At 47.4% G+C, this 27,098-nt stretch overlaps 1 protein-coding gene across 1 annotated transcript in view; it reads left to right on the top strand.

Annotated features, from left to right (window-relative positions):
* Positions 1-27,098, top strand: part of galntl6 (polypeptide N-acetylgalactosaminyltransferase like 6) — a 1,584,079-nt gene that overhangs the window by 1,524,683 nt on the left and 32,298 nt on the right. The window contains exon 11 of the mRNA XM_070895622.1: positions 6,634-6,783. Within this exon, the coding sequence (XP_070751723.1) occupies positions 6,634-6,783 (150 nt within the window). The remainder of the gene's footprint in view (positions 1-6,633; positions 6,784-27,098) is intronic.

The raw sequence follows: 27,098 nt of genomic DNA on the forward strand, positions 1-27,098 counted from the left end.
GTGACACAGAACCACATAAGGAGATGACCAAAAGTTTGGTTAAATAGGTAGATTTTAAGGAGCATCTTAAAGAAGGAGAGAGAGGTAGACTGGCAGAGAGGTTTAGGCAGGGAATTCCAGAGCTTGGGACCTAGGCAACAGACGGCACGACCACAAAAGGTGGAACAATTAAAATCAGGGTTGTGCAAGAGGCCAGAATTGGAAGAGTACAGAGATCTTGGAGGGTTGTGAGGCTGGAAGAGATTACAGAGATAGGGTGGTGGGCGAGGCCAGGGAACAGATTTTGAAAAGAAGGATGAGAATTTTAAAATTGAGGCGTTGCTTAACCGGGAGCCAATGTAGGTCAGCGAGAACAGGGGTGATGGGTGAGAGGGACTTGGGGCGAGTTAGGACACGGGCAGCCGAGTTTTGGATAAACCTTCTTCACTTGAAATATTGTGCTCACAAATTCTCTCAACCACAGGTAGGTGGATTCTCCTTTGGCAGAGTCGGCAGTGTGGGCCTTTCCCTTTAATTGAGGGAAGGACCCCTCGGAAAAGGAAGTACTGCACGGGCCCACTGCTGAGGTGTCCGCCCGTTACCACCCCAGGAAGGAAGTGGAGCGCTTGCCCACTTCCATCCAGGGCCGAATTTATCGAGAGGGCCTGGCGCAAAGTCTCACCCCTCCCGAGTGTTACGGCCTCCAAACGGGGCGACACCCAATTTCTAGGCTGATGATTCTATGATTCTCCACAGTTTAACAAAGCGAAATATATTTTACCCAAGGCTCGTTGATATCTAAAAGAATAGACGTAACTTGCTTTCTCTCTCAACATGGGCCTTAAAAGAAAAGCTGTGTTGACTAACACTAGTATAACTTTCACTGGCTATACAGGCATAGGCTTTCAGAAACATTGAGCTAGATTTACCGCCAGTGACGGATTGCCGCTCAAAATATCACTAAGATTTTAAAATTACTTCCGGCGAAAAATTCCATAAAGAAAAGTAAAAATTCCGCCCAGTGAAAAAAATGGACCTTACACCCCGATTCCCGGCAGAAAATGGAATCTTGGGCCGATTGGGCGGTTCTTAAACAAAATGGGTGATAATTACTAACATTTAGAACATAAGAATTAGGAACAGGAGTAGGCCATCTAGCCCCTCGAGCCTGCTCCGCCATTCAACAAGATCATGGCTGATCTGGCCGTGGACTCAGCTCCACTTACCCGCCCGCTCCCCATAACCCTTAATTCCCTTATTGGTTAAAAATCTATCTATCTGTGATTTGAATACATTCAATGAGCTAACCTCAACTGCTTCCTTGGGCAGAGAATTCCACAGATTCACAACCGTCTCAACATTTACACTGAGGCTGCGGGTTGGGCCTAGGAGGGGATGGAGAGGGGGAGTAGGGGGGAGGCTGTGTCTCTGTGTCTCTGTCAGTGTCTCTCTCTCTGTCAGTGTCTCTCTCTGTGTCTCTGTCAGTGTCTCTCTCTCTCTGTCAGTGTCTCTCTGTATGTTTCTGACAGTGTCTCTCTCTCTGTCAGTGTCTCTCTCTCTCTCTGTCAGTGTCTCTCTCTCTGTGTTTCTGACAGTGTCTCTCTCTCTGTCAGTGTCTCTCTCTGTGTCTCTGTCAGTGTCTCTCTCTCTGTCAGTGTCTCTCTCTGTGTCTCTGTCAGTGTCTCTCTCTCTGTCAGTGTCTCTCTCTGTGTTTCTGACAGTGTCTCTCTCTCTGACAGTGTCTCTCTCTGTGTTTCTGGCAGTGTCTCTCTCTGTGTCTCTGCCAGTGTCTCTCTCTCTCTGTCAGTGTCTCTCTCTCTGTGTCTGTTTCTGTCAGTGTGTCTCTCTCTGTCTCTGTCTGTGTCTCTCTGTGTTTCTGATAGTGAGGGGTGGGGGTGGAGGGGGAGGGAGGGAGGAGGGGGAAGGAGGCGGGAGGGGGAAGGAGGGGATGGAGAGGGGGAGTAGGGGGGAGGCTGAATGGGAGGGAGGGGGGTGGCTGAACGGAGGCTGAACGCGGGGGGGGGGGGGGGAGGCTGAACGCGGGGGAGTGGTTAACGGAGGCTGAACGCGCGGGAGGGAGGCTAAACGCGGGGGGGGGGTTAACGGAGGCTGAACGCGCGGGAGGGAGGCTAAACGCGGGGGGGGTTAACGGAGGCTGAACGCGGGGGGGAGGCTGAACACGGGTGGGGTAATGGAGGCTGAACGCCGGAGGGGGGAGGCTGAACGTGGCGGGGGGGGGGTTAACGGAAGCTGAACGCGGCGGGGGGTTAACGGAGGCTGAACGCGGTGGGGGGGGGGAGGCTGAATGCAGGGTGGGGGAGGTTGAACGTGGGGGGGGGGAGGCTGAACGGGAGGGAGGCTGAACGCGGGGGTTGGTAGACAAACGTTGTGCATCTATACTTCTATATAAGTATCTATACAAACAGTAGCTATACGTTAAGGGAGCATTGATCAACAATGCGAAATCCGCTTTTCCACATGACAATTTCACAGTTTGCAATAAAAACATTTTGTTAAATGAATGCTAGTCAATTACCTTGCAGCCCACAGCCAACTTGATATAATGCATTGTGTTGTGTTTTTTAGTTGTAAATTTACACTTGTAAACAATGCACGAAAAGGTGCAGAAAACAGTAAACAGGGCTGACCACTGGAGAATATAATATCCATGTGGGAAGTGTTTTGCTACAGGCTGAATGCGGGGGGGGCGGAGGGCTGAACAGGAGGCTGAATTGCAGAGCTTCGTGCTGCAAGGAGCTACTGCACATGCGCGCACACTCTAGCGCGCATGTGCAGAGGTCCCGGCACTGTTTTCAGCGCGGGACCTAGCTCCGTCCCCACCCCTTGTGCTGCGCCACGCCAAGCCCGAAGACGTCCTGAGGGGCTCGGAGAATTAGCAGGTAAGTTTTCGGCGCTCTTTTCATTCTAGAAAGTCGGCGCACCTTATGGAGGTGCGCCTTTTTACTGGGGATGGAAACTTGGGCCCATGAAGGCTAACTTGAGATCACTCTTGCCTTGAGTCAGAAGCAAGGCTACCATTTGCCAGCAACTGCTTGAGGCCAAACCAGACCATTCGCAACCTTGGTGTCCTCGTTGAGCTAAGCTTCCCACCCGAGGCTGCCAGTCCGGCAAAGCCTCAATCTTAACATTTCTACCTGTGACCACTCGAGTCACGCCTGAGAGTAGAAAATCTAGGCACAATTCAACAATAACAACTTATATAGCACCTTGAACATAGAAAAACGTCCCAAGCATCTTCAGGGAGACATGAGGGAAATGGTTGCTGAGTCAGAGAAGGAAAATTGAGAAAGGGTGTCCAAAATCTTGGTTGATGGGATGGGCTTTTCAACAGAGGAGAGGTCGGAAGGCTGAGGGATTTAATGAAGGAATACCATAGAGTGGAATCTAGGAATTTGCAGTGAATCCTCCTGACTGCACTGCAGTGCTCCATTGCTTAGAGGTAGCCTTGGAGCAGAGAAGATTGAGAGGAGATTTGATAGAGGTGTTCAAAATCATGAGGGGTCTGGACAGAGCAGATAGAGGGAAACTGTTCCCATTGGCGGAAGGGTTGAAACATAGAAACATAGAAACATAGAAAATTGGTGCAGGAGTAGGCCATTCAATGAGTTCATGGCTGAACATGCAACTTCAGTACCCCATTCCTGCTTTCTCACCATACCCCTTGATTCCTTTAGTAGTAAGGATTTCATCTAACTCCTTTTTGAATATATTTAGTGAATTGGCCTCAACAACTTTCTGTGGTAGAGAATTCCACAGGTTTACCACTCTCTGGGTGAAGAAATTCCTCCTCATCTCGGTCCTAAATGGCTTCCCCCTTATCCTTAGACTGTGTCCCCTGGTTCTGGACTTCCCCAACATTGGGAACATTCTTCCTGCATCTAACCTGTCTAACCCCGTCAGAATTTTAAACGTTTCTATGAGGTCCCCTCTCATTCTCCTGAACTCCAGTGAATACAAGCCCAGTTGATCCAGTCTTTCTTGATAGGTCAGTCCCGCCATCCCGGGAATCAGTCTGGTGAACCTTCGCTGCACTCCCTCAATAGCAAGAATGTCCTTCCTCAGGTTAGGAGACCAAAACTGTACACAATACTCCAGGTGTGGCCTCACCAAGGCCCTGTACAATTGTAGCAACACCTCCCTGCCCTTGTACTCAAATCCCCTCGCTATGAAGGCCAACATGCCATTTGCTTTCTTAACCGCCTGCTGTACCTGCATGCCAACCTTCAATGACTGATGTACCATGACACCCAGGTCTCTTTGCACCTGCCCTTTTCCTAATCTGTCACCATTCAGATAATAGTCTGTCTCTCTGTTTTTACCACCAAAGTGGATAACCTCACATTTATCCACATTATACTTCATCTGCCATGCATTTGCCCACTCACCTAACCTATCCAAGTCGCTCTGCTACCTCATAGAATCCTCCTTGCAGCTCACACTGCCACCCAACTTAGTGTCATCCGCAAATTTGGAGATACTACATTTAATCCCCTCGTCTAAATCATTAATGTACAGTGTAAACAGCTGGGGCCCCAGCACAGAACCTTGCGGTACCCCACTAGTCACTGCCTGCCATTCTGAAAAGTCCCCATTTACTCCTACTCTTTGCTTCCTGTCTGACAACCAGTTCTCAATCCATGTCAGTACACTACCCCCAATCCCATGTGCTTTAACTTTGCACATTAATCTCTTGTGTGGGACCTTGTCGAAAGCCTTCTGAAAGTCCAAATATACCACATCAACTGGTTCTCCCTTGTCCACTCTACTGGAAACATCCTCAAAAAATTCCAGAAGATTTGTCAAGCATGATTTCCCTTTCACAAATCCATGCTGACTTGGACCTATCATATTACCTCTTTCCAAATGCACTGCTATGAGAACCAGAGGACACAGACTTAAGGTGATTGTCAAAAGAACCAAAGGTGACATAAGAAAAAAACATTTTTACGCAGCGAATGATTAGGATCATGGAATGCACTGCCTGAAAGGGTGGTGGAGGCAGACTCAAACTTATCTTTGAAAAAGGAACAGGATAAATACATTTTCAGGGCTACGGGGAAGGGGCAGGGGAGTGGGACTCGCTGAGAGTTGGCACGGGCTCAACGGGAAATGGCCTTCTTCTGTGCTGTAACCATCCTATGATTCTAGTGGTCAGAAGGTTTGCCTTCAAAATTGGAAATCATGCATGATCCTCTTGGATGACTCTGACATCAATGGGGCGGCGCATGGAGAACCACCTGAGGAGGTTATTTTTCGAGACTCCTCCAGGGGTAATGTTGCAGACAGTGGCAAATTAAGCACAAATACGAATGCAATCATACGGAATGGCAGCCTTAAGTGTACGCAGAGAACCAATTACAATGTTTTAACTAGAATGTACTGTCGCCAAAAGCAGATGTACTTGTCAATTTTTACATAACCTACAGTCATCTGCAATTGTGGAAAGGATTTGATGGAGCAACGCAGTTAATATCTGGGCCCTCCTCACCATCCCTGAAAAATCAACGCATGGACGTACCTCGATGTAAATCCAACGTGTTCCCGCTGGTATCCTCCGCCTCTAACCACGGTGGGCTTTCAGGGGCTTCCTGACCTGCCTGCCAATGGCAAATGACCGCGTCACTAATGGTCATCTGGGGTTCCACCACAGAAAACATGCCATCAAGTGCGGCAGAATTGGCTAGGCTTTAGGGGAGGATGTGAAAGACACAACCCCACGACCCCCAACCCACCGACCCCGCCCACCCCCCCCCCCCCCCCCCCCGGCCAGAAATTCCACCCTCCAGTGTTTCCCTCTGGATCATATTTTCACAAAAGTAAAATACTGCGGATGCTGGAATCTGGAATAAAAGCAGAAAATGCTGGAAACCTCAGTGGATCAGGCAGCATCTGTGGAGAGGAAGCAGAGTTAACGTTTCGGGTCGATGACCCTTCGTCAGAACTGGAGAGTGTTCGAAAAGAACAGATTCTGAACAAACAGTGAAAGGGGGAGGGGGAGAAAGAACAAAAAGGTGGAAGACAGGAGAGATTAGAGAGACAAAAGGGATGATGGGCCGAATTCAAATGGTAATGCCAGGAGTTAGAAAAACATTAGTCAAGATAGGGTGTGAATGGTGGCATAATGACCAAGATCATATTTTCAGTTTGTTGAAACAACCTCACTTCCTTTACCTTTGCCCACATTGATGGTGCTTTAAGCTGCCTGTATAACCACTATTTGGAATCCCCTCCTTAAACTCGTTGCCTCTCCACTCTTCCCTCCACATTAAAGTCATGGCTCAGTGGGTAGCACTCTCGCCTCTTGAGCCAGAAAGTTGTGGGTTTAAGCCCGACTCCAGAGGCTTGAGCACATGATCCAGGCTGGCACTTCAGTATAGTACTGAGGGAGCACTGCGCTGTTCGAGGGTGGTGTATTTCGGATGAGACGTTAAACCAAGGCCCCGTCTGCCCTCTGAGGTAACCGTGGGTTCCCTGATTTATTTTATTTCGGCACTCTTTACATTTACAAACATATTGTCTATCAGGCCAACTAATGGGTTTATATTTTGCCCTTGGTTTCCAGTTAACCTGGCAGGAGTTCATCCAGTCCTCAGTGTGCTTTTTTGTAAAATATAATCTCCTTTGACTTCTCAGATATTTACATTTGGCTGGCGAGAGGACATACGGCCTGGAGAGCCACTTCATACCAGGAAGTTCTGCTTCGATGCCATCTCCCACAGCAGCTCCGTCACGCTGTATGACTGCCATGGTATGAAAGGCAATCAGTACTGGCGTTATCGGAAGGTAAGCCACACCCTTGCACAGCAGGGGTTTTGGGAGATTGTAGACTATCTCGCTGTGATCTACCACTGAAACAACAACAACAACTTGCATTTATATAGCACCTTTAACGTAGTTAAAAAGTCCCAAGTGTGCTCCACAGGAGCGATTATCAAACAAAAATTGATGCCGAGCCACAGTGGGACCACTGGCCATAAGCTTGATCAAAGAGGTAGGTTTTCAAGAGCGTCTTAAGGGAAGAGAGAGAGAGATGGAGAGACCCAGAGAGGTTTGTTAATATGTTGATAATGCTTCCATTGTCCATGTTAGAAACTCAATCCTGCTATTAATTAATGCCCATGGGCACAAGTTAACCTGATCCAGTATCAAATCTGTGTGGCATGCTATTCTCCGTATCTGTTATCTCGACTCAAACAGTTGTTTCTGAGCTTTCTCTCGTGCCAGGTACGCTGCAAATATTGACTGACTCTTGAAGACCCTTTACTAATATTGACACACTCCCAAGGACACACTGACCCATTGATTAACATAATCCTTGTTTTCAAATCCCTCCATTGTCTCGCCCCCTCCCTATCTCTGTAATCTCCTCCAGCCCCACAACCCACCGAGGTATCTATGCCCCTCTAATTCTGCCCTCCTAAGCATCCCTGATTATAATCGCTCAACCATTGGTGGCCGCACCTTCTGTTGCCTCGGCCCCAAGCTCTGGAACTCCCTCCCCAAACCCTTCCGTCTTTCTACCTCTCTTTCCTCCTTTAAGACGCTCCTTAAAACCTATCTCTGTGACCAACCTGCCCTGATTTTTCCTTATGCGGCTCGATGTCAAATTTATTGTCTTATAATAGTCCCATGAAGCGTCTTGGGAAGTTTCACTACATTAAAGACGCTATATAAATACAAGTTGTTGTTGTTGAAAGACAATGTTAGCTGCTAAAAGGAAAACAGTGTCATCTTCGTAGAAAGTGTTTCTATTAATTATACAAGACTAGAAAAACATGCTGGTAAGTCAGGAAAATGTGTCGATGTGACCAATGTTCCCTTTAAGCTGTGAGGCTGTGCAGCACTCTGGAAGTCTCGAGCAGCCGGCTCACCAGCTTTCAAATGGAAAAACCACGCATGCGCAGAACTTTGAATGGGCCGTGCCGCCCATTAAAGGGTCCGTGCAGCCACTCAGAAAATTATAGGGAGGATTGTATGTGACCTAGGAAAGACTTAGAAAGACTTGCATTTCTATAGCCCTTTCACGATCACCAGACGTCCCAAAGCGCTTTGCAGCCAATGAAGTGCTTGTGGAAGTGTGGTCATTGTTGTAATGTGGCTTCGGTTCTACCAACCCTTCAAATTTAAAATTCTCATAGTTGTGTTCAAAATCCCTCCAGGGCCTTGCCCATCCCTATCTCTGTAACCACCTCTCACCCTCAGGGTTCCTCCAATTCGGGCCTCTTGCGTATCCCCGCTTTTCATTCGCTCCACCATTGGTGGCCGTGCCTTCAGCTGCAGAGGCCTTCAGCTCCGGAATTCCATCGCTAAAACTCTCCAGCTCTCCTCCTTTAAGACGCTCCTTAAAACTTACCTCTTTGATCTAGTTTTCAGTCACCTGTTCTAAGGTTTCCTTCTCTGGCTTGGTGCCAATCTTTGGTTGATAATGCTCCTGGAAGTCCCTTGGGATGTATGGCTATGTTAATTGTGCTGTACAAATGCAAGTTGATGTTCCTCTTGTTGAAAAATGGATAAAACATAGAAAGCAGAACTCCCAGATATGCCTGGCTACCGACAAGGGGAAATCTGATCCTCTGGCAAACCACTGGGAGCCTCATCCAAAACCAGTTTGAATACCTATACTTTACTTTAACCGTGTCACGGAAGTATGAGTTTTATTTGCGGGGGGGGGGGGGCGTTGGGTGCAGGAAGGTTAGGTTCATCTATTCTCAAAGTAAATCAAATGAAAGATAGAAGATCAGCAACATTTTTTTTCCTACCAATCAGACTCCTTGTAATAGTACATTCCAGCGCTGCAACCTGTGACCCCATAAAGGACAAGAGCAGCAATGTCACATGACCATTATCAACAACAACAACAACAACAACATATTTATATAGTGCCTTTAACATAGTAAAACGTCCCAAGGCACTTCACAGGAGTATTATGAGATAAAAAATTTGACATCGAGCCGCATAAGTAGAAATTAGGGCAGGTGACCAAAAGCTTGGTCAAAGAAGTAGGTTTTAAGGAGTGTCTTGAAGGAGGAAAGAGAGGTAGAGAGGCGGAGGGGTTTAGGCAGAGAGTTCCAGAGTTTGGGGCCGAGGCATCAGAAGGCACGGCCACCAATGGTTGAGCGATTATAATCAGGGATGCTCAAGTTCCCTTCAGAATCACACACCATCCTGATTTGGGCATCAATCGCCGTTGCTTCACCATGACCGGGTCAATATCCTAGAAGTCCGCTACTTCACACCAGCGTGGGAGTACCATCAACCACAGGGACTGCAGCAGTACTAGAAGTAGGCCCACCACAACCTTCTCAGGGTAACTAGGGATGGGAAATAAATGCTGGCCTTGCCAGCATCGTCCACATCATAAGAACAATTTTTATTTAAATTACATAAACAATATCTGCTTTCATTTGGCACCTTTCGTTCAACTGGGTGTTTCTGGCCACCAGCCTTGGCAAATCGGGAAAGTTTACTTTGGTTGTTGCCTCTGGCTGGGAGCTTGAGTCAGCGCTAAGCCAATATAAAAGCAATTGATATTTCTCTCTCGCGTGCTCTCTCCTGTCTATGTTCATGAATCATGCGCATTAACACAACGGTGCAAACTCAATAAATCCTTAAGAAAATTGCAAGTGGTGGCATTACTGCAATCGTCTCGTCAAGCTGACATCTCAGCATATAAAGTGCATGTCCCAGCCAGTACTGTGTAATCTGCGATACAATCACAGTATTTTCCAAAACCGAATAAAACTTTAAAGGGAAAAGAAAGAAAGCTTTTTCATTAAACTATGTGCTGACCTGGGAATATAGCATCGTGGTTATTTTCCTGGACAAGTAATGGAGAAGTCCTGGACTAATGATCCGGAGATATGAGTTCAAATCCCACCACAACTGTGGGGAAATTTAAATTCAGAGAATTAAATAATTCTGGATTAAAATGCTAGTCATCGATTGTGGTACCGGAAACTACCAGATTGTAATAAAACCCCATCTGGTTCACTAAATGCCCTTTAGGGAAGGAAATCTGCCGCCATTACCCGGTCTGAACTATATGTGACTCCAGACCCACAGCAATATGGGTGACTCTTCACTGCGCCTCTGAAATGGCCTAGCGAGCCACTCAGTTGTACCAAACTGCTATATTAAAAAAAGAATAGCAGTTCTTCTCAAGGGCAATTAGGGATGGACAATTAATGCTGGCCTTGCCAGCGATGCCCATATCCCATGAGCAAAAAATTTTAAAAGGCTCGTTAGAGTATTTGGCTTAGATCAGTGCAGTAAAGGTATATTTTTTTCTGAAGCTGAGATGAGGTGCATTGTCAGGCAGTGTACAGAGAGAATTAAGTTGCGTTTGCTTGACTCTAGTGCTTACCTAGTGCCATCTGCTCCTGACTTGCGCGTGTGTTGCGTAGTCAGTGATAATACCACGGTAAACTTGCCAGGTTCACTACTAATGCTGGCAGTTGAAAAGACCTTCTTTTTATGCTTCCTGCAAGTATACTTTGATATTGCCATTGGCTGCCCAGGACACAAGAGCGAAATGAAAGAAGCTTTAGTCTGAAATCTGGCCCTTGCTGAGATGGCTTACTGTTGCTATCACAAAGTGGGAAAACGTTCCATTCATCAGCACTGACATCTCTCTTTGTGTAGACAGAGGGCAGAGGGTCCATTATACAGCGTTTATGTTACAGCACTGCTGCCAAAGGGGCCATTTAATAAAGGTGTTCACATTTTGAAGGGTTTTGATAAGAATATGTAGGGAGAAACTGTTTCCACTGACAGGAGGGTCATTAATCAGAGGGCACAGATCGAAGGTATTTGGCAAAAGAACCAGAAGGGAAGATGAGGAGAATTTTTTTTATATAAGAACATAAAAAATAGGAACAGGAGTAGGCCATTTGGCCCCTCGAGCCTGCTCCGCCATTCAATAAGATCATGGCTGGTCTGATCATGGACTCAGTTTCACTTCCCTGCCCGCTCCTTTATTCCCTTATCACTCAAAAATCTGTCTATCTCTGCCTTAAATATATTCAATGACCCAGCCTCCACAGCTCTCTGGGGCAGAGAATTCCACAGATTTACAACCCTTTGAGGGAAGAAATTCCTCCTCATCTCAGTTTTAAATGGGGGGGCCCCTTATTCTGAGACTATGTCTCCTAATTTTAGTTCCCCTATAAGTGGAAATATCCTCTCTGCATCCACCTAGTCGAGCCCCCTCATTATCTTATATATTTTAATAAGATCACCTCTCATTCTTCTGAACTCCAATGTGCATAGACCCAACCTACTCAACCTATCCTCATAAGTCAACCCCCTCATCTCCGGAATCTCCGTGAACCTTCTCTAAACAGCCTCCAATGCAAGTGTATCCTTCCTTAAGTACGGAGACCAAAACGGTACGCAGTACTCTAATGTCTGCATTTACAGGTGCTCACAGCTCACCGGCAATATGCTGATTAAGTATGGGAGGCTGAATTTTGGCTGAGCCTCGAGCCTCATGCCTTGCGCCTATTTCAGGCCTGAAAATAGGCTGAAATTAATTTCAACCCCTGAGAACGTTATTGTGCCCCAGATTACGGAACCTTCTCACATTCATCAAACACGCACAGGTTCACAGGTAGGAAATGCAGCCTTTGTGAGCCTTACATACTTTATATTGAGATCCACTGCAGAGACGTGAGCACAAAAATCTCGCCTGACACTCCCAGTGCAGTACTGAGGGAATGCTGCTCTGTCGGAGGTGCCATCTTTCAGATGAGACGTTAAACCCAGGCCCCATCTGCTTTCTCAGGTGGACATAAAAGATCCTATGGCACTGTTTCGAAGAAGAGCAGGGGAGTTATCCCCGGTGTCCTGGCCAATATTTATCCCTCAATCAACATGACAGAAACAGATTATCTAGTCACTATCACATTGCTGTTTGTTGGAGCTTGCTGTGTGAAAATTGGCTGCCGGGTTTCCTACATTACAACAGTGACTACACTCCAAAAGTACTTCATTGGCTGTAAAGGGCTTTGAGACCTTGAGGTGTGACAAAGTATGACCAACTTGTATTCAAACAAGCTGTTCTATTCAGTTATCAAACATTAATATTGTACAGTCAGTATTCCTCATGTGGGGGCAGTAATACTCAGGAGGCGCGAGACTTAGCACCAGGCGCAGAAATCTCGCCCCTTCAGCAGCACTACACACTTGGGGAAGGGCCCACAATGTCGACTCTGCAAAAGAAAAAGGCACCTATCTGGACCGCTCGGATCAGGAGCAGGAGTGTTTGGCTGAGCGATCACACTCACAACCCCACGAAGAACTGCATGAGGAGCGGCAACGAAAAGGTGAGGTTTTTCTTTTCAGCACTCGGCCATCTCCCCTTTAATTTTCGCCCCGGTAGCGGCCAGCTTTCGATACTTGTCCCCCCGAAGCTGTCGGTGTTTTTGCCCAGGGCAGCTGCAAGAGGCAAAAAACAATTTCAGGGCCGGCGGCACTACTGGGGTGATGCGCACGCCGATGACATCACGATCTCCGGGCGCAGGCGATCGGAGTGCAACAATGTAGCGCCGCCGCTAAACCCCCGCCCAATATGGCGGGAGTCGTTAACAGTGCCAGTCCTGGTCGCAAACTCATTAGCGCCCCCTGGGGGCACTAACGGCAGGCACAAAGTCGTCCAACCTCTCCCCCAAAGGGTTTATATCTATGATTGCGGAGTACAATGAAGAATGTGGGCTGATCAGGCCTTTGTTCCCAGAGAACCGGAGTGACTTTCTTCCTTTCACGACGATGCTGCTCGCAGATACTTCTCCGCACCGAGCAGCTGGCTACTCAGCGTCAACACCTTGATGCAACAAGCCCCGACCCCTGTCAAGCTCCACCCCCACCCCCCTTCCCGGCCCGAATCATTCCCTCCACATGGTGTCGAGAAGCAGGACCTGAGGCCACGGCCCTGGCCCCCGACTGTCTTCCCCCGCCTCCGACTCTCTCCCACCCCGGCCGGCCTGGAGCCGAGAGCTGCTGGGCGTGGGGCCGAGAGCGGTGGGCGTGGGGCCAGAAGGGAGGGAGAGAGAGGCTGGGGGGAGAGAGAGAGGGGCTGGGGGGAGATAGAGAGAGGCTAGGGGAAAGAGAGAGAGAGAGGCTGCAGCGGGATGGGCGAGAGAGAGGCTGGGAAGAGAGAGAGGCTGGGAGAGGGAGTGAGAGAGGCTGGGGAAAGAGAGAAAGGCTGGGGGGGCGGGGAGAGAGAGAGAGATACTGGGGGAGAGAGAGAGAGAGACTGGGGGGGGGAGAGAGAGAGTTCTGGGGGAGAGAAAGAGGCTGGGGGGAGAGAGAGGCTGGGGAAAGAGAGAAAGGCTGGGGGGAGAGAGAGAGAAGCTGGGGTAAGAGAGAGAGAGAGGCTGGGGGGGAGATAGAGAGAGGCTGGGGGAGATAGAGAGAGGCTGGGGGGAGAGAGAGAGAGAAGAGGCTGGTTGGATAGAGAGAGGCTGCGGGACAGAGAAAGAGGCTGGTTAGATAGAGAGAGGCTGGGGGGAGAGAGAGAGGCTGGTTGGAGAAAGAGAGGCTGGGGGAGAGAGAGAGAGGCTGGTTGGAGAGAGAGAGGCTGGTTGGATAGAGAGAGGCTGCAGGAGAGAGAGAGGCTGGTTGGAGAAAGAGAGGCTGGGGGAGAGAGAGAGAGGCTGGTTGGAGAGAGAGAGGCTGGTTGGATAGAGAGAGGCTGCAGGAGAGAGAGAGGCTGGTTGGAGAAAGAGAGGCTGGGGGAGAGAGAGAGAGGCTGGTTGGATAGAGAGAGGCTGGGGGGAGAGAGAGAGGCTGGTTGGAGAGAGAGAGGCTGGTTGGAGAGAGAGAGACTGGTTGGAGAGAGAGAGGCTGTGGGAGAGAGAGAGGCTGGTTGGAGAAAGAGAGGCTGAGGGAGAGAGAGAGGTTGGTTGGCGAGAGAGAGGCTGGGGGAGAGAGAGAGAGGCTGGTTGGATAGAGAGAGGCTGGGGGGAGAGAGAGAGGCTGGGAGAGAGAAAGAGATACAAGGGTGGCGGGCGTGGGGAGGGGGGGGGCGGATGGGGGGTGGAGATCCGGGTGGGGGGGAAGACGGATCACATTCTTCCAACCCCCTACAAGGAACATCGTTGGAGTGGATGATATCCAGAAGTCACGACACTGTCACTTTTCACTTCATACCCAATAAACCTGGTAACAATCCGTACACAATGCCCCATCTATGGTGGGGAAGGGTGGGGCAGGAGGGAGGATGCACTTGCGTTGGGGTAAGGCACTTTGGCTGGGGAAGGCATGCACTTGGACATAGGTAAGAACATAAGAACATAAGAAATAGGAGCAGGAGTAGGCCATACGGCCCCTCGAGCCTGCTCCGCCATTTAATATGATCATGGGTGATCCGATCATGGACTCAGCTCCACTTCCCTGCCCACTCTCCATAACCCCTTAGTCCCTTATCGGTTAAGAAACTGCCTATCTCTGTCTTAAATTTATTCAATGTCCCAGCTTCCACAGCTCTCTGAGGCAGTGAATTCCACAGATTTACAACCCTCTGAGAGAAGAAATTCCTCCTCATTTCAGTTTTAAATGGGCGGCCCCTTATTCTAAGATTATGCCCCCTAGTTCCGGTCTCCCCTATCAATGGAAACAGCCTCTCTGCATCGACCTTGTCAAGCCCCCTTATAATCTTATACATTTCGATAAGATTACTTCACATTCTTCTGAATTCCAATGCGTACAGGCCCAACCTACTCAACCTTTCCTCATAAGTCAACCCCCTCATCTCCGGAATCAGCCTAGTGAACCTTCTCTGAACTGCCTCCAAAGCAAGTATATCCTTTCGTAAATATGGAAACCAAAACTGCACGTAGTATTCCAGGCATGGCCTCACCAATACCTTATATAGCTGTAGCAAGACTTTCCTGCTTTTATACTCCATCCCCTTTGCAATAAAGGCCAAGATTCCATTGGCAGTCCTGATCACTTGCTGTACCTGCATACTAACCTTTTGTGTTTGTTGCACAAGTAACCCTGGGTCCTGCTGTACTGCGGCACTTTGCAATTTTTCTCCACTTAAATAATAACTTGCTCTTTGATTTCTTTCTGCCAAAGTGCATGACCTCACACTTTCCAACATTATAGTCCATCTGCCAAATTTTTGCCCACTCACTTATGTCCTTTTGCAGATTTTTTGTGTCCTTCTCACACATTGCTTTTCCTCCCATCTTTGTATCATCAGCTACATTATACTCAGTCCTTTCTTCCAAGTCATTAATATAGATTGTAAATAGTTGGGGTCCCAGCACTGATCCCTGCGGCATCCTACTAGTTACTGATTGCCAACCCGAGAGTGAACCATTTATCCTGACTCTCTGTTTTCTGTTAGTTAGCCAATCCTCTATCCATAGAAACATTGAAACATGCAAAATAGGTGCAGAAGTAGGCCATTCGGCCATTCGAGCCTGCACCATCATTCAATAAGATCATGGCTGATCCTTCAGCTCAGTACCCCTTTCCTGCTTTCTCTCCATACCCCTTGATCCCTTTAGCCGTAAGGGCCATATCTAACTCCCTCTTGGATATATCCAATGAACTGGCATCAACAACTCTCTGCGGTAGGGAATTCAACAGGTTAAAAACTCTCTGATGATTTCTCCTCATCTCAGTCCTAAATGGCTTACTCCTTGTGCTCAGACTGTGACCTATGTTCTGGACTTCCCCAAAATCGGAAACATTCTTCCTGCATCTAACCTGTCCAGTCCTGTCAGAATTGTACATGTTTCTATGAGATCCCCTCTCATCCTTCTAAACTTCAGTGAATCCATCCCAGTCGATCCAGTCTCTCCTCTTATGTCAGTCCAGCCATCCCGGGAATCAGTCTGGTGAACCTTCGCTGCACTCCCTCAATAGCAAGAATGTTCTTCCTCAGATTAGGAGACCAAAACTGAACACAATATTCCAGGTGAGGCCTCACCAAGGCCCTGTACAACTGTAGTAAGACCTCCCTGCTCCTATACTCAAATACTCTAGCTATGAAGACCAACATACCATTTGCCTTCTTCACCACCTGCTGTACCTGCATGCCAACTTTCAATGACTGATGTACCATGATACCCAGGTCTCGTTGCACCTCCCCCTTTCCTAATTTGCCACCATTCAGATAATATTCTGCCTTCGTGTTTTTGCCCCCAAAGTGGATAACCTCACATTTATCCACATTATACTGCATTTGCCATGCATTTGCCCACTCACCTAAACTGTCCAAGTCACCCTGCAGCCTCTTAGCGTCCTCCTCACAGCTCACACTGCCACCCAGTTTAGTGTCATCTACAAACTTGGAGATATTACACTCAATTCCTTCATCTAAATCATTAATGTATATTGTAAAGACCTGGGGTCCCAGCACTGAGCCCTGCGGCACCCCACTAGTCACTGCCTGCCATTCTGTAAAGGACCCATTTATCCCAACTCTCTGCTTCCCGTCTGCCAACCAGTTCTCTATCCACATCAGTACATTACCCCCAATACCATGTGCTTTAATTTTGCACATCAATCTCTTGTGTGGGACCTTGTCAAAAGCCTTTTGAAAGTCCAAGTACACCACATCCACTGGTTCTCCCTTGTCCACTTTACCAGTTACATTCTCAAAAAATTCCAGAAGATTTGTCAAGTATGATTTCCCTTTCATAAATCCATGCTGACTTGGACCGATCTTGTTACTGCTTTCCAAATGCGTTGCTTTTCATCTTTAATAATTGAATCCTCCGGAAGGTTATTTGTGTCTTCCATGCTAATATATTACCTCCAACCCCATGAACCTTTATCTTGTGCAGTAACCTTTTATGTGGCATCTTGTCAAATGTCTTCTGGAAGTCCAAATACACCACATCCACTGGTTCCCCTTTATCCACCCTGTTTGTTACATCCTCAAAAAATTCCAACAAATTTGTCAAACATGACTTCCCTTTCATAAATCCATGCTGACTCTGCCTGACCGAATGATGCTTTTCCAAGTGACCTGCTACTGCTTCTTTAATAATGGATTCGAACATTTTCCCATTTTGGCTGGGGGATGGATGTACTTGGACTGGGGTAAGGAACTTTGGCTGCTGGGGAGCTCTTCCTCTGTCGCTTCAGGAAGTCAAAATGGATCGAGTTACAATTTTCAAAGTTAGTGAGACCCTGGGATGGGTGGTTCCAGTTACACATTGCAGTGAAACTTCAGGGTGTGACTTATCCTCCAAGGGGACGAATCATAGACAAAGGGTGAAGCATGGTGGCCATTTTGGAAGTACAAATAAGCACATCTCTCCTTTTTATGTCGTCAGTGGTAGCTCGAGTTATTACCAAATAAGGCAATGTTCTTTGTTACCATAAAAGGAGTTATCTTTCTACACTTGTGTCAGGGTTCTACTTTTTGTGATTACTGAGTGAACTGCCAATTCAACATTTCTGCTACATTGTCCATTATCATGTTCTCGTATTCCTGCAGTATCATCATTGTCTTACAGTTTCAGCAGTTCTGACCTTTTAGCAGTTACACTGTTAATCTTGGTTCTTAGGGTACACGAATGACTAAAGATAACAACAACACCTAGCACCGTTATCATAGTCAAGTACCCCAGGTCGCCTCACAGGTACATAATCAGACAAAATTTGATACCGGACCACATAAGGACAGGTGACCAAAAGCTTGGTCAAAGAGGTAGGTTTTAAGGAGGAGAGAGAGAGATAGAGTGGCAGAAAGGTTTAGGGAGGAAATACCAGAACTTAGGTCACTCAACTCAGTTCCAAGATGATTTGGGATTCTGACACAAAGCCATAATTCAGCTCTCAATCAAATGATCTCAATCAAATTACCTCAAACAAATGACCTCAATCCTGGACTGGAGAATTTTGACTATGAGGAAAGATTGGAGATGCTGGGCCTGTTTTCTTTGGAACAGAGGAGGCTGAGGGGAGAGCTGATTGGGGTGTATAAAATTATGAGGGGCCTGGATAGAGTGGATGTTCCCTTGGCAGTGGATCAACAACCAGGGCCATAGATTTAAAGTAATTGGGGGGACGTTTAGAGGAGATATGAGGGGAAATTTCTTCACCCAGAGGGTAGTGGGGGTCTGGAACTCACTGCCTGAAAGGGTGGTAGAGGCAGAAACCCTCACCACATTTTTAAAATACTTGGATGTGCACTTCAAGTGCCGTAATCTACAGGGCTACGGACCAAGAGCTGGAAAGTGAGATTAGGCAGGATAGCTCTTGGTTGGCCGGCACAGACACAATGGGCTGAAATGTGTCCATCCATGCTGTAAATTTCTATGATTCTATGAAATGGCAAAAGCACTGTAGAATGGTAATTGGAATGGGAAAGGAATATTTCCATGCAATAATGCAGAAATCCCATGGCTTTGAGAAATGTTTTGTGTGTCCCTATTTGCTCCTTGCAGATTACAACAGTTGGAGCAGTGGAAATGCTCACTGACTGTCAGTGCCACACCATCAGCAGCTTGCTAGAGGTGTATGCCACCATCGACATTCACATCTATTTCCAATCCCCTCTCACCAGGACGGAATACCATATTTGGTGTCAGCCATGGCTCAGTTGCCTCTGAGTCAGATGGTCATGGGTTCAAGTCCCACTCCAGAGACCTGAGCACATAATCTAGGCTGACACCCTAGTGCAGTACTGATGGAGTGCTGCACTGTCGGAGGTGTCATCTTTCGAATGAGACATTAAACTGAGGCCCCGTCTGCCTTCTCAGGTGGATGTAAAAGACCTCATGGTACTATTTCAAAGACGAGTAGGGAAATTCTCCCTGATGTCTGGGCCACTCTTTATCTCTCAACCAACATCTCTAAAACAGATTATCTGGTCACTTATCTCATTGCTGTACGCAACCTTAGTTGCTGTGTTTCCTACATTACAACAGAACTTCAAAAAGTATTTCATTGCTTTGGGACATCCCATGGTCATGAACAAAGATAGAAAAAAAAAGACTTGCATTTATATAGCACCTTTCACGACCAGCGGACGTCCCAAAGTGCTTTACAGCCAATTAAGTAATTTTGAAGTGTAGTCACTGTTGTAATATAGGAAATGCAGCAACCTATTTGCGCACAGCAAACTCCCACAAATAGCAATGTGAGGATGACTAGATAATCTGTATTTGCTCTGTTGATTGAGGGATAAATATTGGCCAGGACACCGGGGTAACTCCACTGCTCTTCTTCGAAAAAGTGCCATGGGATCTTTTACATCCACCTGAGAGGGCAGACGGGGCCTCAGTTTAACGTCTCATCCGAAAGACGGCACCTCCGACTGTGCAGCCCTCCCTCAGCACTGCACTGGAATGTCAGCTTAGATTTTTGTGCTCAGGTTTCTGGAGTGCGACTTGAACCCACAATCTTTGACTCAGAGGCGATGGCACTGCCAACTGAGCCATTAGCTAACCCCAAAGGTGCTGAATAAATGCAAGACTTTCTTTTTTCCTTTTATGCACATGCACCGCCTGGAACTGCAAGTGATCTCAAGTAACCAGGTGTTCCCAAGACTTAAAGTCCCAAACTTCTTGGAAAAGGGTTTGGCAGTTCAGCATTTCAGCTACGCTCATTGTTTATTATTTGCTTACATTGTAATCTGAATCCTACACAATAGTAAATGTGATCCCAACAGCGCCAATTGGCATAGGGATAAGCAAATTAGAAGGTTCAATGCGTGGCTCAAAGAGTGGTGTGGGAGGCAGGAATTTCGCTTCATGGGGCACTGGCAACAGTACTGGGGAAAGAGGGCAGCTCTTCCATTGGGACGGGCTCTACTTAAACCGGGCTGGAACCAGTATCCTGGCGAATCGAATAACTAGGGCAGTAGACAGGGCTTTCAACTAATGAAGGGAGGTTCGGGAGGATTCAGGAAAGAGTAATTTTATAAGCAGCAAGACAACTACCACGGCCCTGGAGCAGAGCAGAACTTTGGATAAAAATAAGGGAGTAACAAAGGTAACACGGCATCAGTGACTAAGGTGACATCAAGCAAAATAGAAAAAAGTAAATGCATTATATCTCAATGCGTGAAGCATTCACAACAAAATAAATGAATTAATAATGCAGATAGAAATTAATAGGTTTCATCCAATGGCCATTATGGAGACGTGGTTGCAAAGTGACCAAGGTTGGGAACTAAGTATTCCAGGGTACTTAACTTTTGGAAGAGATAGGCAAAATGGAAAAGGAGGAATGGTAGCCCTGATAATAAAGGATGGGATAAAGATAGTAGAGAGAAAGGGTCTTAGCTCTGAAAATCAAGAAATAGAATCAGTTTGGATGGAGCTAAAAAAACAAGTGCAGAAAACATTGGTGGGGGTTGTTTATAGGGCCCCCAAACAATAGTTGTAATGTAGGGAAGAGTACAAATCAGGAAATTAGACATGTAGCAAGGGTTATGTAACAGTAATTATGGGGGACTTTAATCTACATATAGACTGGGCAAACCAAATTTGCAGTGATAGTGTGGAGGATGAATTCATGGAATGTATACAAGATGGTTTTCTAGATCAGTATGTTGAGGAACCAACTAGGGACTGGTACAAGCCAGACTTAGGCAGTTCTTCGGAGTCAAGGGTGACTTGCTTCCACATTAACATGAGTTATTTTAGATCTAGTATTGTGCAATGAGAAAGGGTTAATTAATAACCTTATTGCAAAGGGGCCCTAAGGGAAGAGTGACCATAATATGATAGAGTTTTGTATTGAATTTTAAAGTGAACGAGGTCAGTCCAAAGCTAGGGTTTTAACTTTAAACAAAGCAAACTACGTAGGTATGAGGGGTGAGTTGGCTAAGGTAGATTGGGAACTACATTAAAAGGCATGATGATAGACAAGCAATGGCTAGCATTTAAAGAATTAATACATAATTTACAACAAACATACATTCCTTTAAGGCACAAAAACCCCACAGGAAAATGGTCCAACTGTGGTTAACATGAGAAGGTAAAGATAGTATTTGATCAAAGGAAGAGGCTTATAATGTTGCCAAGAAGAGCAGTAAACCTGGAGATTGGGAGGATTTTAGAATTCAGCAAAGGAAGACCAAGAAATTAATAAAGGGAAAATAGAATATGAGAGTAAACTAGCGAGAGACATCAAAACAGACTGGTAAAGGTTCTATGGGTATGTAAAAAGGGAAAGATTAACAAAAGTAAATGTGGGTCCCTTACAGGCTGAGACACAAGAAATTATAATGGGGAATAAGGAAATGGCAGAGAAATTAAACAAATACTTTGTGGCTGTCTTCATTGAAGAAGATGCAAAAACCCTCCTGGAAATAGTGAAGAACCAAGGGTCTAGCGAGAATGAGGAACTGAAAGAAATTAGTATTAGTAAAAAAGTAGTACTGGAGAAATTAATGGAACTGAGAGCTGATAAATCCCCTGGACCTAATGGCCTACATCCTAGGGTTTTGAAAGAGGTGGCTATAGAGATAATGGATAGATTGGTTGTCATCTACCAAAATTCCATAGATTCGAGAATGGTTCTCGCGGGTTGGAAGGTAGCAAATGTAACCCCACTATTTAAGAAAGGAGGGAGAGAGAAAACTGGGAACTGACATCCGTAGTAGGGAAAATGCTAGAATCTATTATTAAGGATGTGATAACAGGGCACTTGGAAAATAATAATTGGATTCGGCAGAGTCAACACGGATTTATGAAAGGGAAATTATTTTTGACAAATCTGTTCTCTGAGGTTGTAACTAGAAGAATAGATAAGGGGGAACCAGTAGATGTGGTGTATTTGGATTTCCAGATGGCATTCAATAAGGTGCCACACAAGAGGTTATTAAACAAAATTAGGGCTCCTGGGATTGGGGGTAATATACTGGCATGGACTGAGGCCAGAAAACAGAGAGTAGAAATAAACGGGTCATTTTCGGGTTGGCAGACTACAACTAGTGGGGTACTGCAAGGATCAGTGCTTGGGCCTCAGCTATTCATAATCTATATGAATGATTTAGATGAGGGGACCAAATGTAATATATCCAAGTTTGCTGATGATACAAAGTTAGGTAAGAATGTAAGTTGTGAGGAGGAAGCAAAGAGGATTTGAAAGGACATAGACAGGCTAAGTGAGTGGGCAAGAACATGACAAATGGAATATAATGCAGAGAAATGTGAAGTTATCCACTTTGGTAGGAAAAATAGAAAAGCAGAGTATTTTTTAAATGGTGAAAGATTGAGAAATGTTGGTGTTCAGAGGGACCTGGGTGTCCTTGTACACGAATCACTGAAAGTTAACATGCAGGTACAACAAGCAATTACGAAAGCAATTGGTGTGTTAGCCTTTATTACAAGAGGATTTGAGTATAAAGAAAAAAGAAAGACTTGCGCTTATATAGCGCCTTTCACGACCACTGGACTTCTCAAAGTGTTTTACAGCCAATTAAGTAGTCACTGTTGTAATGTAGGAAAGAGTAAGGTATAAGAATAAAGGGGGCTGAAATTGTCCCTTTCTTTAAGGCCTCTGGCCACCGGAAAGCGGCGGCCACAGGGCGGTGGGAAATGGCCACCGAGTTTCTGCAGAATGGCTGTTGTTCGTGCAATTGCCCCCATGCATTCTTCCGGTGGTGAGCATATCCTGCCCACTGTGCCCCCACTTCTGCTGAAGCCTCCTTAAGTGCGCCATTCGAGCGCGCATCGCCGAGGACCCGCCCCAGAAGTGAAATTCACATGAAAAAGTCTTGTGATCGCTTGACGGTGCCCCCGTTAGGTTTATGTGTCGGTACACAGTGCTTGCTGAAGACCGCCAGCGGTGTTTAAAGGTGTGTTGGGTTTCGGAGCATTTTTGTCGGCAATTGTTTCTCTGACTTTTTAAAGCATTGCTGACAGCGTGCTTGATTGACAGTGCAACAGGCTCTTCAAACTGCACAACAGGGAGCTGGGCTTGGGCAGGAGATCGAAATGGGGGCAAGGCTGGCAGGCCAATGCCTCCTGCACGTTGGCACGCAGGAGAAGGTGGCGCCGGGTCCAACGGCTGGAGAGGCAGCAGGCAAGGTCTGACCAGCATGCAGAAGGTCAGGGAGATGGCGAGAGAGGTCAGCCCAGACAGCTGCAACAGGAAGGGCCTCAGAAAGGGCGTGCCATCAGGAGGTGGGCGAGGTACGCACCCCCCCCCCCCCCCCACCCCACCAGCACCAGATACTGTGCCAGCAGGCCAGGTGGCAGCCTGCAGGGGAGGCAGATGCTGGCCAGCAGCAGAGGCTGAGGACCAACCAGACCAGGAGGGAGAAGGCTGAGAGAGGAAGATACCTGCATAGACGTGGGGGCGCAAGGCCATATCGACAAGGGGTTTCCCGGCACCAGTTCTCCTACAGCGACCACAGTGATGACCAGTGTCTCCGTAGACTGCGATTCCGGAAGGATGTCGTCACGGAGCTCTGCAATCACCTGCAGGCTGATTTACAGCCACAAACCAGGTTGAGGACAGCCCTGACCGTCGCATCCACAGTGCCCATCGCCCTCAACTTTTATGCCACTGGATCCTTTCAAGCTGCAACAGCAGACATCGCCAACGTCTCGCAGTTTGCTGCGCACACATCCATACGTGACATCACAGATGTTCTCTATAAGAGGAGGAGCGACGACGTCTCCTTCCCGATGAGCAGGCAGAAGCAGTTGGTGCGGCAGACTGGATTCCTGCACATTGTGGACTTCCCCAGGGTTCAGGGAGCCATTGACTAAACTCATGTCGCACTGAGGGCACCCCAACATACTCCCGAGCTGCTCCGAAACCGCAAGGGATACCACTCCCTCAATGTGCAGCTGGTGTGCGACCACAGCCACAAAACCATGGCAGTTGATGTTTTCATCCTGCGGCAGACCGGTGTGCCAGGGGTCTTTACTGGGCCTATTCCAGATTGCGGCTGGCTCCTTGGAGATAAGGGCTACCCACTCAGTATCATCATCATCATCATCATCATAGGCGGTCCCTCGTGCTTCCACGCCAAAAAGGGATGAGTTCATGGGTGTTTCAATGAAGAACCTAATATTCCAGTTCCCAAACTACATCCTGAAGGGTGGAAGATGCTTGTGTGTGGATTTTTTTAACGTGTGGTGGCCATTGCACACCAGCCACCAGACAGAGCTAGGTTTTGGTCCAGTGGCAAGGATTACCCAAGACGACTGGTTACCAGCTCTGCTGCATGGACCTAGTGCGCACACAATCGCAGTGTAGGCTGGCCCGTGCTGCCCCTGGGCCCACGCTTCTTCTGACCCCAAACTCATGCCTCTCCTGGGCCCCGATCACGTCGCTCTATGATCACTTACTGCTCCTGCTGTACCTGCCCACACTCCAATCACCGACCAGCATAGAGGGCTCTACACTTTAGAGAAGCGCAGACTTAGGGGTGATCTGATCGAGCTGACCGGATCGAGCTGACCGTAGATCCTCCCAACATTTGGTTCTAGAATAACAAGCTGTCAAATCGAACATAATCTATTCCCTTCATCATCTTATAAAGCTCGATCAGGTCACCCCCACTCTGCACTTGGCTGATGACTCCCCTTCGCAACGCAAGGACTGCTGCACAGCAGGCTTACAATGATAGTCATTTGGCCATCAGAACCATCATCAAACATACCATCGGCATCCTGAAACAGAGGTTCCGTTGCCTGGACCGCTCAGGAGGTATGCTTCAATACTCGCCTGAGCGTGTCTCCATAATCGTGGTCATGTGCTGCATGCTTCACAACCTGGTGATCATGAGGGCACAGCCATTGAAGGATGAGGCAGCAGTGCCACCTGTGGAGGAGGAGGACGACCAGAAGCAGGAGGTGCAGGAGCTCAAAGCGCTTGAGGAGCAGCAGGAGGAGGCAGAGAAAGAGGACCAGGATGCGGGTGGCCTACTACGCAGGAGGCAGCGTCGACATGTTGACCCTGCAAGGAAAGCACAAAGCCATCTCATTGCCGCATGGTTCCAATAAGTTAATGCGCACTTGAGCCTTCATCTGTGCATCTCCATGGCAAACCTATGAGCCCTCTCACACAGCATTCCCTACAATTAAATGAAAGACCTATTCAGAGATTGCAAACCAAAATAAAGATTTATTAGACCCCAAACAATGGATCCACAAAACGTAGACATTATCAATTACATAAACTATCAATTATACACATTATCAATTATCACCCTTGTGCATCTCCTTATAAGCCCTCTTACACATACCTATTCTTACACTACACTGCAGTGTCTTCCCAGTGACTGCTTCGTGGCTCTGGGATGACTACTCTACGTCAGGAGAGGAAACTACAGCTGTCCTTCTAGGACGCCCTCTGTCATGTATCTCACATTACTGTACATAACTGTATCTTACCATGCTATACATGACTGTAACCAGATATGACCTGTAACCACAAGCTTATCTTACCACTCGGGGTGCACTTGCAGGTATATAAAGACAGGTCTCAGGCAAGTGTGGCATTCGAGAGCTGTGTAATAAAGGTGCAGGTCCTGAGTGACCTTGACTTCAGCAAGGTCTGTACTGCAGGGACAGGACTTTACAGTGGCGACGAGTTACGGGATCACAGAATCCACAGAATGGCTACCAACGGCTCAGATGAAAAATACAATGCTGGAGATAATTGGGAGGACTTTATAGAAAGGCTCCAGCAAAGCTTTGTAACCAAAGACTGGTTGGGCGACGATAAGGCAGACAAGAGAAGAGCCCATCTCTTGACCAGCTGTGGCTCGAAAACATACGCCTTAATGAAGGACCTGCTGGCACCCGAGAAACCAGCAAGCAAGTCGTTTGAAGAGTTGAGACACTGGTAAGAGACCACCTGAAGCCAGCGAGCAACCTACACATGGCCAGACACAGGTTCTACAAACACAGATGCTGTGTGGGCCAGAGCATACCCGACTTCGTGGCGAAACTTCGGAGGTTGGCTAGCTGATGTGAGTTTTCCGATGAACTAAGGAGAGAAGTACTGAGAGACTTTTTTATTGAAAAAATAGGCCACGCAGGCATATTCCGAAAGCTCATAGAAACCAAGAACTTGAACCTAGAGGCAGCAGCACTGGTCGCACAGACATTCTTGGCAGGAGAAGAAGAAACGAGGTTGATCTACACTGCGGGTACAACAACTAATGAAACATCAGAACAAGGAGTTCACAGCGTGAAACAAGCTGCTATCCCCACACACAGACAAAGGCAGGAGAGCAGGCCCTCAACAGCAGGCAGTGGCGCCAGAAGCCATCAAGGGCCGTTCACACCTCGTCAACCCACAAAGCGAGCAATCAACTACAAATTGAGAGAAGCTCAAGAGAGATCAGCCAGACGCAGCTCATCCTTTGGAAACAATGGAAGCGGTCTGTGCTGGAGATGTGGGGGAAGGCACTCATCAAGGAGGTGTCAATTTCAGCATGCCGTTTGCAGAAACTGCAACTATACAGGACATTTGGCCCGCATGTGCAGAAAAACGGCAGCTCGGCTGGTATACGAATCGGACGGGTCGGAAAGCGGACCAGAAGACGGTGGGGACAGTACCCGAGACACCGAGGTACAGCGGGTCAACACGATCAATGGCCACTGGTCTTACAACAAGACACCTCCAATAATGATGAGGGTCCTACTCAACGGGATACCCGTCAACATGGAGCTGGATATGGGAGCGAGTCAATCTTGCATGAGCGCTCAACAATTTGAACAGCTGTTGCCACACAAAAGCGACAGACCAAAACTCACAAGGGTCGACACCAAACTAAGGACCTATACCAAAGAAATCGTCCCAGTCCTTGGCAGCGCCATGCTCTCTGTCACACACAAAGGGACAGTGAACCGACTTCCCCTGTGGATTGTCCCCGGAGATCTCCCAGCACTGCTGGGGAGAAGCTGGCTGGCAAAACTAAATTGGAAATGGGATGATGTTCACGCCATGTCGTCAGAGGAACGGACCTCCTGCTCAACAGTTCTAAGTCAATTTGAACATCTCTTTCAGCCAGGTGTGGGCACCTTCAAAGGGGCTAAAGTCAAAATCTACATCACACAGGATGCTCGACCGGTCCATCACAAGGCTAGAGCGGTGCCCTATGTGTTGAGGGAAAAGATTGAACATGAACATGAACAGGCTTCTGCGGGAAGGCATTA

Source organism: Pristiophorus japonicus, chromosome 1, assembly GCF_044704955.1.
Source record: "Pristiophorus japonicus isolate sPriJap1 chromosome 1, sPriJap1.hap1, whole genome shotgun sequence".
Classification (NCBI taxonomy): Eukaryota; Metazoa; Chordata; class Chondrichthyes; family Pristiophoridae; genus Pristiophorus; species Pristiophorus japonicus.